The following is a 19,066-nucleotide window of genomic DNA, read 5'->3' on the forward strand; positions in this document are numbered from 1 at the left end:
CCACAAAAAGCACCAGTCTGAAGGGACCCGTTGTCATATAACCTCCCCATAAACAAATCAGAACGAATGCATAGTCTAACCAGGCAAGATTTGTGCAAGCAAATCAGGATGAATGCTGAACAAACAGATCGTCTGGAGCATCAATTAGGGAGGGCCCGTAGCATAATTACACGGTTAGGGCTCCAGAGAAAGTCATGCACAACCCAGACTGATTTCCTGTCTTGGGAGAGAAGGAGAGAAAGGGAGAGCTGATTCAGCACCTGGCCAGGAGACCCTGAAACGTCTTGATACCTTATCTCTCCTCCCCAGGTGTAGCTACCTATACAGACAAACTGTTCAAGTTTCGGAACGGGCGCTGGGAGGACATCTTGAGTGATGAGGTGAACCGGGGTGTGGCAAGCTGGTTTGCTGGGCGCTCCGTGGCTTGCGTGGACAGGACGGTGAGTGTGTGGAACAGGTTGGGGTGGGTTGGCTTGAGGCTGTGATTTCAGGGCTGTGGGTCAGGCCCACGGGGGCTGGGAGCCAAAGATGCACCAGTGCAGTTGTATGGAGGAGGGGAGGACATGGGCTTAGAGGGGCCTGCTCTCCACCCAACTTCTCAAGGCCGAGCTCTGCCTCCTCCTCCCCCTCCCTCACAGCTGTCAGGACTCCCATCAGGGACTGCCATGCCAGGCGGGTGCCGTGCTGCTGATAAACACAGCCTGTCTAGGTGATTTATGCCCCTGTCACCTGCGCTTTCTTCTCCCTCTGCCTTGCGTGGCTTATTTTCAAACGATTATTGCTAAATCAGGGTGCCATGAGGGAAACAATGGGGGGGGGGACACAGGGAGTGGTTGGAAGAGATGTCTGAGGCAAATCAGGGGAGCATGAAGGATGGCATCCCCCTGTTTGGGAGCCCGTGGCTGGACTACGCCACTGCTGCTCAGGTGCCTGCGACTGGCTTTACCTTTATAGACTCATCCCTGTCAGGACCCTGGGTGTGGCACCCTCTGCGTCCGTCCTCGTGCTGGGAAGAGAGGGGTCCAGTCCAGTGAAGACTCAGGCCTCTCACCTGCCCCCACGTCCCTTCCTACAGGGCTCTGGCCGCTACTCCATCTACATAGCTAACTATGCCAGTATGAGAGTTGGGCCCCATGCCCTCATCGAGATGGACACAGCTGCCAGCGACCTGGAGAATGGCATTGTGGCACTGAATGATGTGGCGGCAGATGCCGGAGTCAACAAATTCACAGGTATGAGGGCAGAGGATTGTTCTCCCAAGAGCTAGCCCAGCTTAAGGGGAAAGGCTGTCGCTCAGTGGTAGAGCTTCTGCTTTGCATGCAGAAAGTTCTAGATTCAGTCCCCAGCATCTTCAGGAATGGGAAAGAGTTTCCTGACTGAACTCAGTTGGTAGAGCATGAGACTCTTAATCTCAGAGTTGTGGGTTTGAATCCAGTGTTGGGCAAAAGATTCCTGCATTGTAGGGGGTTTGATTAGATGACCTTTGTGGTCCCTTCCAACTATACCATTCTATGATTCTATGACTCTAAATACTGAGCTAGATAGGCCTGTGGTTTGGTGCAGTATAAGGTAGCTTCCTATGTTCCTATAAGTGGCTGGGCATTACGAAGAGTGACAGAGCTCCTCTAGCAACGTCCACCATTTTGTTTTCCCATTATGCCTCAGATGTTCTATTCTTGGAAAAACACACAGATCCCGGCTATTAGGAAAACTAAAATAGCAGTCAAAGCCAAGTTTGGCTAACTAAGCCCAAGCCTCCAGTATAGGGAGGTGTCAGGTACTGGCTGGATGGTGAAGAGTGGTGGAAGACACCAGCTGGGAAACTCCCCCCCCCCCATTGGAAATCCCAGAGAGGGAAGGATCAGAGCCAGGACATTGGTGGTGGGACCCTGAGGTGAGATCAGAGGGGGGAAATTGGGAGGAGATGCTAGATACTGAAGGGACAACAGAGTTTAGTGAGCAGGAGGAACCTGTGACAGGCAGCAGTTCAGACTCTGAGGCTGAAGCAGAGGAGGGTGGTCAAGAGACTACTGAAGCATCCTGGGAGTTTCCCTCTCCAGCTGTGACAAGCTCCCATCCCTCCCTACTCCCCAAGAACATGCAGGATAATAAGGAGGGCAGACCAGAGACCAGAGACCAGAGGTGCACAGACACACTTTGAGGCTGCCTAGGAAACATCCGGGAGAGGAGGAGCCTTAGGAGGGGTGGAAGGCAGGCATCTTCAATCCTGGCAACTGAGAAGTGTTGCTGAGCTATATGTCATTTCTGTCTTGCTCTCAGTCTCTATGGCAGTGAACTGCCACTGACTATTTTTGTAATAATTGTGGTGGTGACCATCGCTGGTGAAGACTGAACCCCAACATTAAAGTGAAGTTCAGTAATTGTGAAAAGAGGTGTAAGGGAGCAGGAGAGTGAGCTAAGAAGTGGATGGCTCGATGATTTCTAAACATCTCGATGGGAACCTGTCCCACCTGTAATGCCCATATTGCGCTAACTTCTGGTTTTCACTGTTCCTCTTCCCAGGGGGTCGGGGCTTGGCTGTGGGGCCCATCCTGAGTGAAGCAGCCTCCGACATATTTTGCGACAACGAGAACGGAGCCAACTTCCTCTTCAAGAACCAGGGTGATGGTACCTTCATAGACGTAGCGCCCTCTGCTGGTGAGTGAGTGGCAAGGGTGAGGGTGTCATCAGAAGCCATTAGCTGTGGGGCAGCTGCTTGGCCCTCTTTCATTCTGGTGGGGTCCTGCCATTTCCCTGTCCCTCTCCTTGCCTGCTGGTGTGTGTGTGTGTGATGACAAGTGCCTGAGGGCTCAGCCACCACCAGTAATTGAGCGTCTGGCTGATCACTGGAGTTTAACGAGGTGTCAGGGTGGCATCCATCACCGTGGTGCTGCTGATGACACCTATCCCCTTTAGAAACACTCCTTCCTTGTCAGCAAGAGAATAGGAGTAGGGGGACCTGCGGGGAGAGGTGGGAAGGATGGGTTAGGTGTCCATGGGAATCCGCAGAGGTCCTCTGGCCCCTGCCTGTGGACTGCCTGCTCCACCAGCCATCCTCTGCCCCCTGTAGCCTGCCACCCACTATCCCATCCTTGACAGGCTGAATTTGAGCCACTTGGGGCAAGAGCTGCCTGATAACCTCTGAGCTACTCAACCTCTGAGCCTGGCGTCAGCAGAAGGGAAGGCTAAGTTGAGTCCACAGCGTCCTTTTGCCTTCAGGGCACTCTCAGCCCTGCTGACTTCCTCTGCCGCCCCCCACAGGCCTGGATGACCCCTACCAGCACGGTCGCGGCGTGGCGCTGGCCGACTTCAACCGCGACGGCAAAGTGGACCTGATCTACGGTAACTGGAACGGACCTCACCGGCTCTACCTGCAGATGAGCGCAGGTGGGCGCTTCCGAGTAAGTGTCACGTGGAAGAGGGAGGTCCCAAAACGGTGAAAGGCCTGGGCTGTGAGCAGGGAAGTGGTGGGATCAGGGAGGGAGAGTCCAGTCCTTGAAGTGCCTAAGAAAGAGTGGAACAGAGAAGCCTTACTCTGGCATTCAGTGAACGCTTGGTGTTGGGGAAAGATACAGTGTGTGGGGTGCGTGTTTTTGTGCAAGGCCATGTGGGCCAGCCACACTCCTAGCTCCCCGCCCCCCGCTCCACAAACACTTGCCAGCTTTCGTGCATTGACTCCTGAGGTTCTGGAGGAGGATTCTTTGTGTGTTCAGCTGGATGCGCTTAGGATCAGGAACGTTGTGCAATTGAGAGTTCCCAGTTGCGGGCACACTTCCAAGTGCGCTCAGCTGAATATACGAACCCTTCCCCTTCAGACCCTTCCTGCTCAATGTGCGAAGGCTGGGCTGGAGCAGGCAGGGATCCCCACTGCCACCGCCACTCGGCGCTCCCTCTGTGCTTTATCCCCCCCCCCCCCACGCATTCTGGAAAGCCAGAGCAGAACTGCAGATCACCAAGGAGACTGCTGCCTTTGCCCCCAGCTGGGCCGCCAGATGTTCCTTGTTTTTAAAGGGTTGCCTCGTCTTTTAGACCCGCGGCTCTGCACCGTTGCTTATTCCTGCCATGTCGACCAGGCAGCCTTTTCCTCTCCTTGGTTCCTTCTCCAGCTGCTGCCTTGCAAGAGACTGCAGTCTCTGCGCTGTGCCCAGCTCCTCCAGCTCTGCTCCCCTCCCCACTCCACAGCTCCCGTGTATTCTGGCCCTGCCAGCCACAATGCCTCCTGACCCCTCCCCTCCTTAGACCTGAGCTTCCTCTTGGCCCTGCTCCAGCCCAAGCCCTGCCCCACTAACCCCCGTCCTTCCCCCAGGACATTGCCACGCCCAAACTGTCCATGCCATCACCTGTCCGCACCGTCATCGCTGCTGACTTTGACAATGACCAGGAGTTGGAGGTCTTCTTCAACAACATCGCCTATCGCGGCTCATCCGCCAACCGCCTCTTCCGGTGGGTGAGAGCCACGTGGCCACCAGAGGCTGGGGCAGTGGGCTCCCCATCTTACCAGGCTCCCGGGCACTGCAGGGAGGGCGACCCCCGCACCAGAGTCTGTGGTGAACCCGCTTCGTCCTTAGGAAGTCCTGCATGCAGAACTTGAGAATATGGGGAGAGGGAGGAGGGAGGGCTGGATTCTGCATCCAGAATCTAGCGCCTTTTAGATCCCCCACTGCCATAACCCACAGGAGGGCGTGTTCTATCCTGCTCTGCCCTCCCTCCGGTCAGCTGACACAGCTGTGACTGAGCTCCTTCCTACACCGCTACTAATACAGCAGTTCTGTTCCGCCTAGACCACATCCCTGGAGGTTCTGGCTTTCACTAATTAGCACTTATGCACGGTTCCCATTAATTGTAGGCAATCAATGGCTCGTTAAACAGAGCCGCTTACATTTCTCAGGCTAATAAAGTGATAGCAGCAGCATGTGGCAAATCTGGGCAGTCCGTGCGGAAACCTGTTGCTATGCGAGTGGGCAGGGCCCCTTTCTGGGAAGATAAGGATTTGGCAAGATAGTGTGTGGGCAAAGGGTGGTGCCCACTCAGGAGTAGTGGTAGTAGGCTTGACTCCCATGACGGGCCCTTTTGTGGGAGGGAAGAGCATCTTCTCTGCACTGGCACACTCCCCTTCTGCCACAGGGTGGTCCGCCGAGAGCATGCTGACCCGGCCATCGAGGAACTGAACCCTGGTGATGCCGTGGAACCTGAGGGGCGTGGCACAGGTGGGTCTCCACAATGTCTCTTGTGGAACATGATCAGGTGGCTTCACCTGATCAGGAATGGGCTTAGTGAACAGAGGGGTTACTCTAACCACCAGATGGCCTGGGGTGGGGGCTTGTTCCAAAATTCATATTTATATTCCACCCTGCATATAAATAAGGTAAAGGGACTCCTGACCATTAGGTCCAGTCATGGACAACTCTGGGGTTGCGGCGCTCGTCTCGCTTTATTGGCCAAGGGAGCTGGCGTACAGCAGGGATTATCAGCATGGGGATGGATGCAGGGAGCATCTTCTCACTGCAGAGACAGCAGGCACTCAAAAGAGACGGGAGAGGATTGGCAGAGCTGGGGGCTTCGGTATCCCATGAAAAGATCAGAACTTTATGATTTGGTGGGTGGAGGGGAGAGGGACAAAATATCCTCTTGCCCCAAGCCAAAAGGTCTGTGATCTGGTCACACATGCTTGGCCAACTCTTATAGCAAAGCATGAAAGCAATGTATTATTATTATTATTATTATTATTATTATTATTATTAAATAATAATAATAATAATAATTAAATATTTAATAATAATTTAACAACAACAACAAAACAACAACAACAACAACAACAATAATAATAATTAATAATTTCAGCATTTTTTGTGAAACATCTCTAAGTGACCTTCAAAATATTAAAATACAAAACAACTTACCAAGCAGAAAGAATTCATAGCATATCATAACCCATAAAAATAATTAAAGTGTGCCTCCATCAAGAAGAAGCAAGATGACTCCTACACCACTAAAAGGTGAAACCAAGCCAGGCCAGAATCTTACTTCATGACTATTACATTAAGATCCAGAGGTTGGCTGTGTGGAATTCCCACCCACCACCAAGACGCTAAAATCTTGAGTAACATTCGCAGAAATGATGTCGCCATTTACAAAGCATTTGGCACCGGGAACCGAAACAGTTTCTGGGGTGAACAGGCACACGGATGGTCAGTGTCAGTGGAGGCAATTTGGGTGGACTCATGGGGCAGAGATGTAAGAAGTCCTATTGTGTCATTCCAGGGGGGGCAGTGGTGGATTTTGATGGCGATGGAAGGCTGGACCTGATCCTATCACATGGAGAGTCCATGGCCCAGCCGCTTTCAGTCTTCAAGGTCAACGAGGTGGGTGCTGAGAGGTGCTCCTCACAATGCGTTCAGATCCCAGCCCACATCTGAGCAAGCATGGACCACTCCTTCCTCCTTTTTGTGCCTGCTCATTCCTTGGTTGAGTCTGTCTGTCCATCTCCACAGGGCGCTGGCAACAACTGGCTGCGAGTGATCCCACGTACGCGCTTTGGGGCATTTGCTCGCGGTGCCAAGGTGGTGCTCTTCACACGTCAGAGTGGCGCCCATCTACGTATCATTGATGGAGGGTCTGGGTACTTGTGCGAGATGGAGCCCGTTGCCCATTTCGGCTTGGGTGAGTGTGGAGGAGTTGGAAGCAGGGCTTGGAGCCTGAGCGGGGTGTGTGCCCTCCCAGGTCTCTTCTCATCCTGTCCATCTTCACGGCCATCCCAATGATGCTTCTGAGCTTCCTGGATCCCCTCTGCCGCTCATCCCTGATAATACCTGCCCTGCACTACCAGAACACATTGCAAGCTATGCCGACATTTGTTTCTGTCCTTCCTCTGACAAGCTCCCTTCAGTCTGAAACCTCTGCCTCTAGGCATAATGCCCCATCTTTGACTTCTCCCAGGTCTGCTAATGTTGCTGAAAAACAGGGTAGATTTGGTGAAACCTACCTATCCCCGGTGTGCAGTCCTCTTTTTTCAAAATGTTTAGAAAGTCTGCTTCCTGTCCTCCTTTAAAAAGCAAGTGGCAGGATCTTGCCGTCCTAAAAAGCAGAGCGGACGTGCGTTGCAGCGAGGCCCCTGCCTGCCCCCTCCAGCTGTTCCTGCAGAAGGGACGGCATGTCTCCACACCTCATTACTCTTCCACAGCCCCGAGGTGGCCCAACTTAGTGGGGCCTGGCTGGGTTAGAGCACGCTGTGAGTTGAGAAGCCAAGTGGCACGGAAAGTCAGAGGGCCCGTGCCCCACAATGCCCCACATCCCTGCTCACAGCTGGCCTTGTGCCCAAGAGCCATGCTAGTGTTGGCTCAGAGTGCTTGATGGAAGGACATGACCCTCATCACATCCCAAGTTCTTTCATCTCTGCAGGAAGAAATGGTTGAAAGGGGGAAGAGGGAAAGGAAAGCACAGACCACCGCATGAGAGGAAGATGGTTCTCCAGAGCAATTCAGATCCCTGGGTGGGCTGCACGGGGGTTTTTTTGTTTATCTCTCCTGGGCTCAACCCTTCCTTGCTTTTCTTCCCTGTAGGACAGGATGAGCCTAGCAGCCTGGAGGTGACTTGGCCAGATGGCCGGGTGATCAGCCGGTCGATAGCAAGCAGCGAGATCAATTCCGTGCTGGAGATCCCCTATCCCCGGGACACTCCGGGATCACCCCTTACCATTCTGCCTCTGGAGGTGAGCCTTTGCCAGCCATGTGCATCTTACTTAGAATGGATCCCTCCTCAATTTCACCCTTTCCTCTTTGAAATTTTTTTCCGTTTTCTCATCTCACTGAGAAAAGGGCCATGCAAAATTCTGTTGGAGGCTCTGTGCTGACAGAGGTATTATTTTTGTCCCCTTAGAAAGGCAAATTGCAAACCTAAGCTGTGTTTCCTGCATTAAAGCATGTCAAGAATCCTCGTAATAATGTAACTCCTTCCAATAACAAATTCAGTGCCCCCTTGTTGAAAGAAATGGACATCAAAAGAGCCACTGAGGGTATCTCAGCAGGCAAAGGGGAATCCTGAGCTTCGCAGAAGTGTAAATAAATACATCTAAAAATTAAATATCAAAAGAGGGCAATTCCCTGTCTCTTAAAAGAAAGTGAAGGCTGAGTATGTTCACTGGTCCCTAAGATTTGCGGTTCGCAGAGTGTCATATAAAAAAAACCCAGAAAATGGGAGAGAGTGACTTGCTTTAGCTGCTTGTGACTTATAGTATGCTGAAAAAAGATGCACTGCAATATTTTTTGTAGGGCCTCTTCTTCCTTCTTAAGAGTGAACTGTGGTGGTTGAGGGCCTGTCAAGCAAAATAAGTAAAGGTAAAGGGACCCCTGACCATTAGGTCCAGTCGTGACCGACTCTGGGGTTGCGGCGATCATCTCGCTTTATTGGCCGAGGGAGCTGGCGTACAGCTTCCAGGTCATGTGGCCAGCATGACTAAGCCGCTTCTGGCGAACCAGAGCACGGAAACGCCGTTTACCTTCCCGCTGGAGCAGTACCTATTTATCTACTTACACTTTGACGTGCTAAATGGGGCCACCCAAAATTAAGACAGTGACTTCCAAGTAGTTGGAGGGGCCCTAGATTTTCAGAAGAAGTTACATTTGGGGGTTGAAAGAAAAGGACAAGCTCATGTGCTACTATTGGGCAAGATTTTCTCTCTTTTTCAAACGCCATTTTCTTTTAATGGACAAACTTGGTGGTTACTTGCCCAGTTAGGTAACAGCCTTCCCAGGAGGGTGTCCACTTTCACATACCCCCCCCCCAAAAAAAGAGGACATAAAATTTGCAAATGTCAAGTTATACATATAGATGCAAACTGAAAAACAATTACTATCATTTAAACAGAAATACAGGTGGGAAGACTCTGGCCAGGTAACCTGTGTATCTGCTCTGGCTGCTGTTTAGATGCTAGCTACAGGTTCAGGGCCCCTGCTCACTTCCCCTTCTTAGAGTTCCTTATTTTTAAACTGGACTTGGACCAACCAGACCGTTGATTAGAGGATTCCTTCAGGCTGATCAGCTGGCCTAATTTCCTACTCCTCTGTTATGGGGTGGCATACAAATGCCACTAATAACATCGGTTATTTGAGTCTGTTCCCTTTGAGTGGTCTGTTTTGGAGCTCCCTGATTTGTGGCAGCAACAGTTCAAGTGATCAGGGAGGCTGTAAACCAGCCGAAGGGGCCTTGGTGTGCTAGACAGATAATAACTGAAATGACGTTTCTACAAAATGTGCTTCCGTCAGCTCAGTGAATTTCAACACTAGAGTTGCAGCGGAAGGCGGCACAGAATGGCTAGACAGTCCGTGCCAAAAAGTTCTGCAACACGACTTCTTCAGCTCTAGCTGCAGCAGGAATTGCTGGAGTTATTCCTAGTGAAGTGGTCCAGAGCAGACTTTGTCCTTCCCCTGCTCTGCTTTCTCTGCTGCCATCTGTCAAGTTGACCAATAAAGGCTGCTGAAGTTTGCAGAGAGAACCTGAATATTCACTTGCCTTGACGAAAGGTCTGGATATGACTTTGTACACCATCATCAGATAGTTGGACCAGTCATGTTCTGGTGGATGGGCAGCCGGATAAGGGCAAGCTATGTAGGTTAGATAACCTCTCTGTTTGGTGAATGCTGAGTTGTGAATTCTCTGTGTTCAGTGGCAAATTTACTAGATGTTAAGAGTACCTGCATCTACACCATGGAAATGAACAAGACTTGCTCCTGTCCATCCTCCCAAAGAAGCCCACTATCCAGGAATCTGACGTGGGTCCTTTACTGTGCATTATAGGAAATCACTTGTAAAGGATGCCCCATGTTCTTTTTTAGAGGAAGCGGCTCTGAATGTGAACCCATTTGTACATATGGATTTCCCCCTTCCATTGAAGTGAAGTGGGAAGGCCAGATGTCCCATATGTGAAGCGCAGAGTCTGGGTTTGGGTAGTCTGGCTGTAGCATTACTCCCACTGCTACACAGAACTGTTATAAATACTGGAGAGATGTGGAGTCGCAGCAGAATATGTCATCCCCTTCGTCACAGATCTTAAGAAGTCTAGAACAGCATGCAGCCGACCCTTTCCTTCTTTGCTTCCCAGATTGCAGGACAGTGAATTTGCCCATTGCAAAACACTCGGAGGTGAAGAAATAGGCACACAAGGCAATTGAGACCTTGGGGAATGATTGGGGAACTCATCTCATCTTCTGCCAGCTGTGAAAGCCCAGCCTAGGTTCCCCTGCTGTTTTAAAGTGTTGAGCAGAAACTTTCCGTATACCTTTCAGAACTGAGATGATAACAAAAAGAGACTTAAGGGCTGAGAGCTACCACATTAGCTGCTATATGGTCTGAGGCAGCCACACAAACTCCCTGATTTCCTGGAAATAGCATCTTGGAGGAGGCAAGGCAGAGAGGGAGCTGAGGCTGGGAGGCAATTAGGCAGCACACGGATAACACATTTCTCTCTTTCCCCCGCAGTGTGGCCAAGGCTTCTCTCAGCATGAGAACGGGCGATGTGTTGGTGAGTCACCTGCAAGGGGCAGCTCAGTGAATGGTGCTCGGGTGCAATTTCCTCTACCCACAACTGGGCTCAATGGGGCACAAGGCGGGCTCTTTGTGGCAGCCGTCCACAGCCACACAGCGGTAGTCTCTGGGGATAAAGCAACAGCCCAACCGTGGTGTTAAGATGCTGTTGTTAGATTCTGTCCTGTCCTGGGCCTCCGTCACACTCTCTTTCTCTCTCTTTACCCCCCTCCCTCCCTCCACCCGCCCTCTGCCCCCTTTTCTCAGATATGGATGAGTGTGCAGAATTCCCCTTTGTCTGCCCCAGGGGCAGGCCCATCTGCATCAACACATATGGCGGGTACCGTTGCCGCAGCAACAAGCGCTGCAATCGCGGCTTTGAGCCCAACGAGGACGGCACAGCTTGCGTTGGTGAGTGATGGCATTGGCAGGCCAGAGGGAGGGAGAGAGAGAGGCGCCCCCCACAGGGGCTGAGCCCTCCCTTGAAGCCACCCGAGCGGTGAAAAGTTTAACTGAGGCTGGGTTTTCTTTATTTCATAATCCCAAGATGGGAAGGAGCAAGGGAAAGCAGTGAAGCCAGTGAGGTCCTGAGCTTGGAATCATGATCTCTGTACGTTGGCCAATGAGAAGGTGGGGTGGGGGGCACTGTAGTACCTGCTTTGTATGCTGTGTTAGGATGCCTGAGCAAAGGAGGAGAAGCGGTAAAGTATACCTTCGGGCCAAATAATACATCTGGCATCAGGCATGAGTCTGGAAAAGTGTAATAGTTGCCGAACAGCTGCAAAGCAGTGGGCAAAGAGTGCAATTTGCAGGGAGGTGTGGAAATGGGTGCTTACCCCCCCCCCGCACCTGTTGCTTTCCTCTGTATGTTCAATGGTAGGTAGGGTTACCAGGCCCTTGTCAGGCAGCAAACATTTGGTTCAGCCCCTGAAGACCTTCCTCTTTGCCAACTGCCACTAACTCTTGCCTTGTCTTTCTCTTTCCTTCTCTCTGTCTCTCTGTCTCCCTCTCTGTGCAGCTCAAGTGGCCTTTTTTGGTGGATACCCTTCCTCAGGGAGCTGGCTGGGCCCCATCTTGCCCTCTGCCCCTCTTCTTCCACTTTGCCTCGGACTCTGCTTTCACTCCTATGCACTTTAAGCCTTGCCAATAAAGGACAAAAAGCAGCCTTTATAGATGAAAGTGGCTTCCCCTGTACTCCTCCCCTCCAATCTCTCTCATCCAGTCTTCTCATGGTGGTCCCTGGGAACATGGACTGAGGTGGGGGCAGCCATCTTTGCAAAGGGCACTACGCAGCCCGGCGGACGACACTCTCTCACTAGTGTCACACCCCTTGCATGTTTTCTGAGAAAACAAGACAGGGCAGAGGCCCCACCAATGCTTTGTCTCCTCAGAGTGGCTGCCATCTTCCTAGGAGCTTGCCTTTAACCAAGATGGCGGCTCCCGCTGGTAGTTGCTTGCTTGGTTAAAACTGATAACAGTTACCCTGTGCCTGCTGGTTTGGCCTGTGACATGATTGCTTCCCTTCCCTCCTCCTCCTCCTGCTCCCCCAGCCCGACTGGACCGGGATTCACCTTGACCTTGTCTTACCAGTGTGTGTCTGAAGTTTGAACCCACCCGGTCTCTCAGCTCACTCCACCCAATAAACTCTACACTGTCTATAAGCACCTGCTTGCAGCTATACTTGGGGCTTTGGGTGGGAATGCGGGGCCACAACTTATATCCAGAAGATCAATGTAGGCCAAGAATGAGGTGGTGCGAAGCTGTGTGCCAGTTTCCTTTTGTGAGAGACACGTGTGAACCTTCAGGGAGATGGGTAGCCATAACAACCGCAGGGCAAATGACTGCAGGCATTTGCATAGGACTTTGGCTACACACGAGGAGGCTTCAACTCCAAGGCCATGCCATTCTACTATTTAGTAGCTCAGTTGTTTGAGCTGTGGTGACTTCTTCCATATGCAAACAGCTCAACCAAAATCTTTAAGCCCTTGTAATTTCTATCACGATTGCAGAATCTGTGGTCCTCCAGATGTTGTTGGAGTCCTACTGGCCCAATATTCAGGGATGATGGGAGCTGTAATCTAACAACAACTGATTTTTGTTAGATTATTCTAATGCATAACATGCACACAACAGAAGTGAGCAAAGCGCTCCATACCAAAGATTATTACAAGGCAAAGGTAAGGGCGTCACATGGAAAACAGGTTTCCAGCATGGCCAATGCCTATTATACTATGAACACCATAACTGTGAAGGGGATATGCATGCTTGTAAATATGCAATGCATATGTAAATAAAATGAATAAAAATGGGCATTACCCAGGGTGTCTTGATTGGCCATGATTTCTCCTTTGTGTTGATGGCTGTGCATTTCCCATTCTCAAGTTATTGTGCTCCTGCCTTAGACACACTGAAAAACATGGTTGCTACAAAAAGCATTCAGTAAAGGAAGCCTAGAAGGCTCGGGCAAGCGATTTGTGCCACAAACCAGGAGGGGGAAAGGGAAAAGGCAGAAATCCATGTAGGTACCAATCAACCTGACTTGGTAGAAGATACCTTCACAAACCCTTGTGAGGGATCAAGCCATTATCCTTGGACTACAAATCTGGATGAGCCTATGTTAAAATATATTGCAAGAACTAGAACCCCCAAAGTTCTTCATTGGTTCAGATTAAAATCCAAGCCAGAGAAGGCCTAAAAATGTCCCGTGTTCCTGCCTCCCATCCATCACTGCCCCTTCATTTCCATGCTTTTGTTTGTGTGTGTGCTTCAGCAGTCAAAGGGAGAGGACAGTTGGCATGCTGTGTGCCAGATGCGAGAAGCACTGGAAAATGTAACTCCAGTAATCTATGCCAATAGTTCTGGGAAACTACATTTCCCAGTACACCTTGGGTCTAACACAGAAACATAGCAGCATGCAGACAGTAAAGAGGGAAGGGGAGGAAGAGACCCCTCTCCCTTTCCCTGCTGTTGGAGGAGCAGCAAAGACACATGCAGAGGAACAAGGGGCTTGAGAGGGCATAGACAGGTGAATGGGTATGGGTTGCCATTGTGAGGGTTTGGATAATTTTTTGGATCTTGTCATTTTTGGTCACAAGTGTGTCTGAAACAGGCTTGGAACTGAGTTCAACATCCCTCTTAACTATTTTCTGAATTAGGGGTGGGATAGTTCATTCCTGCTCCTCATTCCCTACCCAGCTCAATTCTAAACCTAACTGCAAAGTTCATTCATCACTACCAATGAGTGAGTGAGTGATTTTTTAAATTTTTTTGTTATTAAGGAGAGAAAAGAAACTCACACCTTTTGGGGAGGGTTAATTATTTCCTGACCACATTTGACTGTTCCTGAAACCTAAGATGATGCTTCTCATTCAACATCCTTCATAAGTTTATCTGGCTCTCTTTTGACTAATGACATTACTCTTCCTGCTTCTAGAGATACAGTTTCAGAATTTCATTCCATACATCTTTGTCTCATTTGCAGCTTAAATATGCTTCTTGCGGAGAGAACAGATCCCTTTGCTATTTTTGCTCGTAGAATCCTAGGACTGGAAGGGGTCGTGTAGGCTGTCTTCTAATGTGGGGAGCCTGTGGCTTGCTCTCTGCTTAACTATAATTCCCATCATATCTAGCCATTGGCCATGGTTTTGGGGGCTGATGGGAGCTGCAGTTTAGCAGAATCCCCACACCTTACCTGATGCAGGAAATCTAAAATTACATCAAAATTACACCCAAAATCCCAACAGTCAGCCGTTCAGCCTCTGCTTAGAACATGTCTAGGGAAGGAGGACCCAATCCCCACTGGACATGATTAGTTCCATTGCCAAAGTTCTCTTAGCACTGAGAAGATTCTCCTAATGTTCAACCAAAATCTACCACCCAGTAATTTACGTCCATTAGGTCTACTTCTGTCCTCTGGAATGCAGAGCTTCAGCTTTAACAATTCTCTCTCCAATGTGATGTAGAATCAAATCCAAGATATCATGACCTCTTGGGGCTCTCCTCTAGAGGATTCTGTTTCTTGAAGCTTTTATTTGTTTGCCTGTCACATCTCTGGCATTGTTGCCAGAATCCACATCTTCCTGATGGGAAATTCAGTTGGCCTTGCACTGCTGTGAAGCCTTTGTCCTCTTGAAAAGCAGAACTGCTTTTTCTCTGCAACAGTTTCACCTGTACAGAAGATGCTGATCGATTTGGCCAGACTAAGCCACAAAACAACATGCCTCAAAGTCTGGTGTCGCCAAGAGAAAGCACCATTGCTTAGCACATCATTTATTTGCTGCATTTCATGAGGGTCAGAACAGCTTCCCTTTTATCCATGCACTGCGTGTTGCATTTCTGCTGAGGACTCATTCAGCTGTGAGTCCACAGGGCAATTTTGCAGGAGGGCGTGTACATAACTAATGATTCTATCCCACCCTAGTCTCTTCCTATGCCTGACCTTCGCCATCACTGTTATCCGTGAAACTAACACAAGAAACGTAGTAAATAAGAGGCAGAGAGGAGGCAGGGCAGCAAGAGCTCCACATCATGGCTGATTAAAAAATCCCCCACCTAGTCTTCTGCACAAGGTATGGGTTACTGCCCTAAAGACCACATTTGAAATACATCTTGGGCAGGAAGCTAAAAAGGCTGGATGCAATTGTTCAGGGATCATTTGAATCTGGGAAATCTTTATTTGCAGTGTGTGTAGAGAGTGGGAAGAATCACAGAATGGTAGAGTTGGAAGGAACCCAAGGGTCATCTAGTCCAACCCCCTGCAATGCAGGAATCTCAGCCAAAGCATCCATGACAGATGACCATCTAACCTCTGCTTTTAAAAACCTCCAAGGAAGGAGAGTCCACCACCTCCCGAGGGAGACTGTTCCACTGTCGAACAGCTCTGACTATCAGAAAGTTTTCTCCTTTCTTGTATCTTGAAGGCATTGGTTTGATGTGGGGCTCCAGATTCTGAACAGCTCATCTGGGTTCCAGTCCAGGTTGGAGACATCGGCCATTTGGTAGCTCATTAGGTGCCTTCCAGTTCCATGATTCTGTGCTTCCGGCCCCATTTTAAACCCTCAGAGGTCTTTGCTGCTGATTTATATGGCCATATTTCTTAGAAAGGTAAGTCCTCAGATATGTCTAAAATTGAGAGAGAGAGAGAATTGACATACCACTATGCTGCTGATGGAGAAGCAGAAATGCATGTAGATCCCATGATAGTTTGATTAGAAGCAGACCTCAGGGGATAAACAGTGGCAATACAATGTCCACATATATGCCGTGTGAGTCACATGTTCACAAGTGTGGTGCCTGAATGAACCAGAAATGTGAGTGAACGTTGGTGTGCCACACAAGGGTGCTGATAAGCGTTGGTCACGTCACACCGTATCATTCTTTGCCATGTGCTCAAATGTGCATTTGGGTTTTAATGTGCCTCCGTAAGCTACGTGTCTGGATTGTGTGCCTTGCCTGGTTCTAGGGAACTGAACTCTTGAGGGGCTCTTGCTTTCTGTGCACCTGACCTAGCAGGGGCACTGAGATACCTACAGCTGGAGTAGAGGCTGGAATCCCGATCTGCCGCATCACCCCCTTGCTCTGTTGTGAAAGTCACATACTCTGGGCACCTGGGCTGTGGTTCCATAGAGCTTCCATTGATCAATTAATAAGTAGACATGTCACTTGGTCAGATAAGTTCGAGAGCACAACCTGAAGGAGTGACCAAGCCTTTTCTTGCTTCTTTGCTGCATCTCCAGATGGCAACAATCAGATAGGACACTGGTGCCCTCTGGAGGGGAAAAAGAAAGAATCAGCAGCCTATCATTGCAAGCTTCCGCACACCAGAATACAGTAGTGGACGTGGGGAAACACTACTTTCCCATGCTAAGCACTGATGCCTGGATAGTCTCAGATCATCTGCTTGGAAATAGAGCACAGTTCATGCTCTTGATAAAACTGCTTCACTGTTCACTGGGTGCAAAATGGCTTTCCTCTGGATCTCTTTGGAGGCTTCACTTACCTGCTAAGTGGCTAAATATAGGGTGCCACCTGAGCCATCTGTCACAAAGGTTTGCTGTCCCAATGAGGTCTGCATAATTAGTTGCCATGGCCAGGTTTTCACCACCACCACCCCACCCCACCCAGCAATTTGGGGGTGGTGATGGTCATGGGAATTTTGGGCACTTTTTTACAAGGCTGACCCTGAGGGTATCAGGAATGGGGATCTAACCATGTTTTCGCCAGTGGTAATAGCTGTCTGAGAGGTGCCCATGAGGTCTCCTCATGAGATTGGAGACACATGTGTGAACAGGAACACTTAACCACTGCTGCGCTCACTATGATCCTTCCTCTCTGCCCAGACATAAATGAGTGCACCTATGGCCTGCATAACTGCAGCCACGTCTGTGTCAACACACAGGGTGGGCATTCCTGCCAATGCCACCCTGGCTTCAAGACTGATCCCCAAGATGCCAACAAGTGCCTGGGTAAGTTTTTAAACTGTCTTTTATTAATATTTTAATCCTTTTTGTAAACCACTGCAAGCTTTTATTACAAACAAGTAGTATATACATTTTGGTGTGGGTTAGTGTGTGTGTGTGTTTTAAAAAATAGTAGCCAGTATCTGCTGAGCAGGCTAGCAGCTGTTGCTCCCAAAAGTCTGCAAGCAATGAGCCAGACCCCCCAGACCTTCCATGGTGGCAGGCATTGCCGTAGCATGTCCTCTTCTAGGTCTCTCTGAGGTGTTCCATGGCACAAAACTGTGGAAGAGCTGGGTCAGCGACTACCTCTTGCAATAGGGAGTAGGGTAACCGTTTCCTGCAGGCATCATTTTTTCAGCTGCAAGGAGTAGGCTCCAAGGAGCTGGTTTTCCTTGCTGCTGGGCACTCCATTGAAATCCCCGCTGGTACCTCCCGCTGGGTGAAATATGTCTCTTCCTTCTGTTTTTCAGATGTAAATGAGTGCAGAGAAAGGCCGGCCCTGTGTGATCACATCTGCCACAATGAGCCTGGCTCTTTCCATTGCCACTGCCAGCAAGGATTCTCCTTGGCGGTAGACAGGCGGCGCTGTGTGAAGAACTGATTCAGTGGCAATGGTGTTCCCCTGTGGGCGCTGCCAGCTGGAGTGCATGCCCGGCGTTAGTGGCTCATGCAATAGACAATGCCCAGCTTCCATATGGCAAAAAGGACAACTTCTCTCTCCCGAGTTAGTGATTCCACCTCCTCCAGGCGAACCCACTAGGACCTGTTTGGAGAACCGAATCACCCTTTCCTTGCTTTTCTTGAATAATAATAAAGCTCTTTCCTGACTCTCGCAAAGAACTTCAGGGTTTATTTGCCCAGGTTTTGCCCAGGTATTACAATGCAACAAAGTTCAGAGAGTCCTGCTGTGGAGTCATCTTTGTAAGCCTGAGGACCAGGCAAAGCATTCTTGAGTTCAGCCCCAAATGACTTCCTAATGTAACAAATGCTACCTAGAGCAGTGGTGGCGAATCTATGGCACATGCGCCAGAGGGGGCACTGAGAGCCCCCTCTGTGGGCATGTGTGCTGTCGCCCCAGCACAGAGCCAGCAGAAGGCGAGGGCAGCGCATAGAGTCCTCAGCTCAAATGGGGCAGCCGAGCAACCACCTTCTCCTGCCCAGTGCCAATGGGAGGTGCCGGGCGGGAGCCGGCAGGGGAGAATGGTATCGCCTCAAGAAGCCACTTTGTTCCAGTGCCAGGTAGCCAGGCAGGGCCGCCTCTGCCCCGTCCTCATCGCCCTTCACCCAGCACCAGGGCTCCAGGCCCTGCCAGTCTTTCTGTGCCATGATCGCCTCCCACTTACTGGCATACTTCTTCACTGAGCTCAACCACAGCCAAGTGCATTGGGTGAGGGTGCACCAGGGCCACACCAGACACCCTGCATAGGGGCCGGTCGGGGCTGGGTGAGGGAGCAGGGAAAAGACTCTTGAATTTATTTTCTCTAAAAGCTGCTCCGGCTGCTGCAGAAACAAGTATTTTATCCTAACAGAGAAGATGAGTAGCTCATAGAGAAGACAAACAAAGTCTCATGGTGGTGATGTCAAAACATATTAACTACGCTTACCTTCATGAAGGCAAACAACGGTGCTGAGAATGGGTAATTGTTGGGTTAATGTACAGCAAAAAGATCTATATGCATCTTCTCTTTCAATGCAAAGGCTGAGAGAGCTTGCCTGGACTTCACACAAATTCCCCAGATACAGTGCAATATGGTAACCAGGTACTTCTTTCTTCAGGGCTAAATAGGAGTCAGAGTAGTGACAGCTACTGCAGATTATGCACCAGTTCTGGTTAAATTGCCATGTTGGCACTTTGCGATAAATAAGTGGGTTTTGGGTTGCAGTTTGGGCACTCGGTCTCTAAAAGGTTCACCATCACTGAACTAGGGCTTTTGTGACAGGGCAGTCCTGCATAACACTGTGCAGAGTGTATGAGATGCCTTTCAGCAGTCAGAGCAGGTGGAATTTTATCGAGGGACCGTTCGGACAAAATTCCTATGTGACACTGACCTTGTGACAGGCTACTTATCACAATGTCACCATCATTCGCC

General features: G+C 50.0%; 1 protein-coding gene across 7 annotated transcripts in view; it reads left to right on the plus strand.

Annotated features, from left to right (window-relative positions):
• CRTAC1 (cartilage acidic protein 1) overlaps positions 1-17,816 on the plus strand; it is a 36,510-nt gene extending 18,694 nt beyond the window's left edge. For 6 of the 7 annotated variants that reach the window (XM_083441319.1, XM_083441316.1, XM_083441320.1 and 3 more), the window contains exons 4-16: positions 310-440; positions 1,076-1,232; positions 2,524-2,658; positions 3,262-3,401; positions 4,307-4,443; positions 5,125-5,207; positions 6,262-6,362; positions 6,492-6,660; positions 7,560-7,708; positions 10,474-10,516; positions 10,786-10,929; positions 16,857-16,982; positions 17,447-17,816. In XM_083441319.1, coding sequence (XP_083297445.1) covers positions 310-440; positions 1,076-1,232; positions 2,524-2,658; positions 3,262-3,401; positions 4,307-4,443; positions 5,125-5,207; positions 6,262-6,362; positions 6,492-6,660; positions 7,560-7,708; positions 10,474-10,516; positions 10,786-10,929; positions 16,857-16,982; positions 17,447-17,577 — 1,646 coding nt within the window. In that variant the 3' untranslated portion in view covers positions 17,578-17,816. Of the gene's footprint in view, positions 1-309; positions 441-1,075; positions 1,233-2,523; positions 2,659-3,261; positions 3,402-4,306; positions 4,444-5,124; positions 5,208-6,261; positions 6,363-6,491; positions 6,661-7,559; positions 7,709-10,473; positions 10,517-10,785; positions 10,930-11,536; positions 11,698-16,856; positions 16,983-17,446 lie in introns of those variants that run through there. The other variant, XM_083441322.1, reaches the window with a different exon arrangement.
• The last annotated feature ends 1,250 nt before the right edge of the window (positions 17,817-19,066 follow it).

The sequence above is a fragment of the Podarcis tiliguerta genome, assembly GCF_965153285.1.
Source record: "Podarcis tiliguerta genome assembly, chromosome: 5".
Taxonomy (NCBI): domain Eukaryota; kingdom Metazoa; phylum Chordata; class Lepidosauria; order Squamata; family Lacertidae; genus Podarcis; species Podarcis tiliguerta.